Source organism: Tachyglossus aculeatus, chromosome 11 (genome assembly GCF_015852505.1).
Source record: "Tachyglossus aculeatus isolate mTacAcu1 chromosome 11, mTacAcu1.pri, whole genome shotgun sequence".
Taxonomy (NCBI): Eukaryota; Metazoa; Chordata; class Mammalia; order Monotremata; family Tachyglossidae; genus Tachyglossus; species Tachyglossus aculeatus.
The window spans coordinates 16,963,908-16,967,051 of NC_052076.1; the positions used below are offsets into that span (position 1 = coordinate 16,963,908).

General features: G+C 49.8%; 1 protein-coding gene across 1 annotated transcript; it reads left to right on the top strand.

The window, feature by feature from the left end:
• The first annotated feature begins 1,345 nt into the window (after window positions 1-1,345).
• Window positions 1,346-1,975, top strand: LOC119934094 (keratin-associated protein 4-2-like). The gene has a single exon (XM_038753484.1). The coding sequence runs from the start codon at window positions 1,418-1,420 to the stop codon at window positions 1,973-1,975; it is 558 nt and encodes a 185-aa protein (XP_038609412.1). The 5' UTR covers window positions 1,346-1,417.
• The last annotated feature ends 1,169 nt before the right edge of the window (window positions 1,976-3,144 follow it).

Sequence of the window (3,144 nt, forward strand, 5' to 3'; positions counted from 1 at the left end):
CCCTTCCCATTTAACAAATCTATCGCTGGACTTGTCCCAAGTCTGGTGGACATCATCGTCAGGCACCAAGGTGAAATGGCCATTTTTAAAGTGTCAGGGAAGCATTCAACGGGCCTCCAGAGTTCAGGAACAGTTCACAGTAGCCCTTGAGATGGTCCAGTGGATAGAAGATGGTTCTAAGAACCAGAAGACCTGGGTTCCAGTCACAGAACATCCTGGAACTTGTCAACATGAGTGAAGACTGCATGTGCAGAGTCGCAGTGCCCCATTGCCCCTCTTCTTTCTCATTTTTACTCCTACCCCAGTGGGACAAGTTCAGGAGTGTTCTAGACTATGAGCTCATTGTGGAAAGGGATTGTCACTCTTTACATTGCCCCGTAGTTTCCCAAGCATTTAATACAGTGCTCTGCACAGAGAAAAACTTAATAAATATGATTAAATGAATGACTGAATGAATGAGGCTCTACACGAGCCATTAGCATTATAGTCAACTCCTCTGTGCAAATTCTCAGGCCCAAAGTCTCTGGACTATAGCTCATCTTTGTTCCTGACAAATTACTCCATCACCACTTTACCCCGTAGCCCAAGTCTAGGATCTCAGGCCAGATTTTCCAGTGGTTTTTATGGAACACTTCACCCCCAAGATGTCTCTAGATCCAAGGCCACTACAACATGGGGAAGAAAACGTCCAAATAAATGCTCTTTTGCTCTGTATTTGTCAGCACAGACACCCCACTGCCCAACAGAGTCAAATCAATAGGCCAGAGATACTTGAAATGGGCCCCAGCTTTAGAGTTCTCTGTCAGGATCCTAACAACCTGATATGGGCTCACTCAGCCACCTTCTTCCTCATGATACCCTAGTGATTCCCCACTCACTTTCCTGCATTTCCTCAACCAGCATTCCTTCCCACAAGAAGGTGCTTTGATCCAAGATGGGGACTTTTAGCCCATGTGCCCAAGGGGCATCTTTGACTCACTGCCTATTCCCACAAGGAAGGGAGGGTGACAGTGATACATTGGGGTCTACAGTCAAATGACTAAACCATGGTTGTTAGTGGTGGGAAAACGTAGGAAGTGAGGAAACGTTCCTCAATAGAGGAGAAGGTAGAGAACCTCCTTGCACAGGAAGCAAGATGTTAATTGGCTGCTGCTGAGGTCAACAAGATAGAAAATTAATCTTCCCCTGGGACTGAGAATACTGCCTTGTCAGAGTCTTAATTGCTAATCTACTCTTTGCTTTCCTATTGGTTCCAAGGATGGCAGGGAAGGGATCCAACATACTGGATCATCAGTCTTTGAACTACTACCCACCACCACCACAGGGTATATAAGAGGCATGGAGCACCAGGAGGTATTCAAACTTGGGAATCTCCTCCTACTCTGAGACAATACCAGATCCTGGACCAACCGACACCATGGTCAACTCCTGCTGTGGATCCGTCTGCTCCGACCTGAGCTGCGGAAGAGGCTGCTGCCAACAGACCTGTTGTGAGCCCAGCTGCTGCAGCAGCCCTTGCTGTCCCCCGATGTGCTGCCAGACCACCTGCTGCAGAACCACCTGCTGCCGCCCAACATGCTGTGCAACCAGCTGCTGTCGCCCAACCTGCTGCAGACCTACTTGCTGCCAGTCGGTCTGCTGCCAGCCCACTTGCTGCCGTCCAGTCTGCAGTGTTGCCAGCTGCTGCAGGCCCTGCTGCCCCCAACCTTGCTGTGTGTTTACCTGTTGCAGGCCCTGCTGCCCCCGCCCATGCTGTGTGTCCAGCTGCTGCAGACCCTGCTGCCCCCAACCATGCTGTGTGTCTAGCTGCTGCCAGCCTTGCTGCCTCCCCACATGCTACCAAACCACTTGCTGCTGCCCAACCTGCTGTGTGCCCAGCTGCTGCCAGCCTTGCTGCCGCCCAGCTTGCTGCCAAACCACTTGCTGCAGAACCACCTGCTGCCGCCCTACCTGCTGTTCAGCATCTTGTTGTTGAACAACCTCCCCTCCTGTCAGCTGCTTGCAACCAATGACCAGCCATATTGATGCCCGGGTTCCTTGGATCATATGGAGCCAACTCGAAGTAGGATTGTGCTGCCTGCCCGCATAGAGCCAAGCCACCTGACAACAACCTGGGGCCCACAGTCCTCACCAGCCTCCCAGTCAACAGCCACCCACCTCAGCCAGCATAGACGCTGGCTTCCGAAGAGCCATCAGCCAAAACACCAAAGGACATTTCAGTCATCTCATCCTCTCAACTGCCATGTTCTCAACATGACATCTGAGGAGGGGCAAAGGAATTTTCCTTAGCGATTCATCTGGCTTTGGAAATCACTTCCTCTGGCCCCAGTCCAGGTATTGTGGGGGCTGAATTCTTTAAGTCTAAAACCCTCTCTTCCCTTCCTGATGTTCACCCGTGTTTTGATCCTATTTCGCTCTAATAAACTTTCCCTTTACAGCACAAAATAATCCTGAAGTTGTGAATCTTGATTTCTTGAGAGTTGGTCCTTGATTACTGTCCTAGCCCCATGGTAAACCAGGTACTGAAAAATACGTTCTAAAGTCATCTGATTCCTAAAGCTCATTGATCTCATTGCCCAATCTGCTGCATGTTCAGCTCCTGCAGGCTCTACTGTTCCTCACCATGTTGCAGGTCTACCTGCTGCAGGCCCTTTATTTGCAGAACAGCAATTGTTAATCTACTCAGTGCTTTCCAATTGGACCCAACTATAGCATAGAAAGGGTCTGGCACCTTGGATCATATTTCTTTAGCAATCCACCTACCACCGTATTAGGGCTTATAATGGGCAAAAGGGAGCAAGGAGTCATTGAAAATCAGGAATCTCCTCCTCTGCTAAGCAAAAACTAGACCCTGAACCAACCAACACCATGGTCAACTCCTGCTGTGGATCCATCTGCTCTGACCTGAGCTGTGGAAGAGGCTGCTGCCAAGAGACCTGCTGTCAGCCTGGCTGTTGCTTCTCAGAGTGTCCAGCCTCCAGCACTTCTGGGGTACATCATGAGTTGCTGTAGCAATGAAAAGTGTGAATTTTGGGGAATGGAGTCACACAAGTCCCTGGAAGTGTTTCCTTGCCTCAGAAGGAATAACTCCCTCTCGGTTGTTAATATACTGCAGATCTACGGGAATCTGCAACTCATTTTCAA

What these genes read in the sequence shown, in the direction of transcription:
- LOC119934094 (XM_038753484.1), top strand. Translation starts at nt 1,418, where the DNA reads ATGGTCAACTCCTGCTGTGGATCCGTCTGCTCCGACCTGAGCTGCGGA.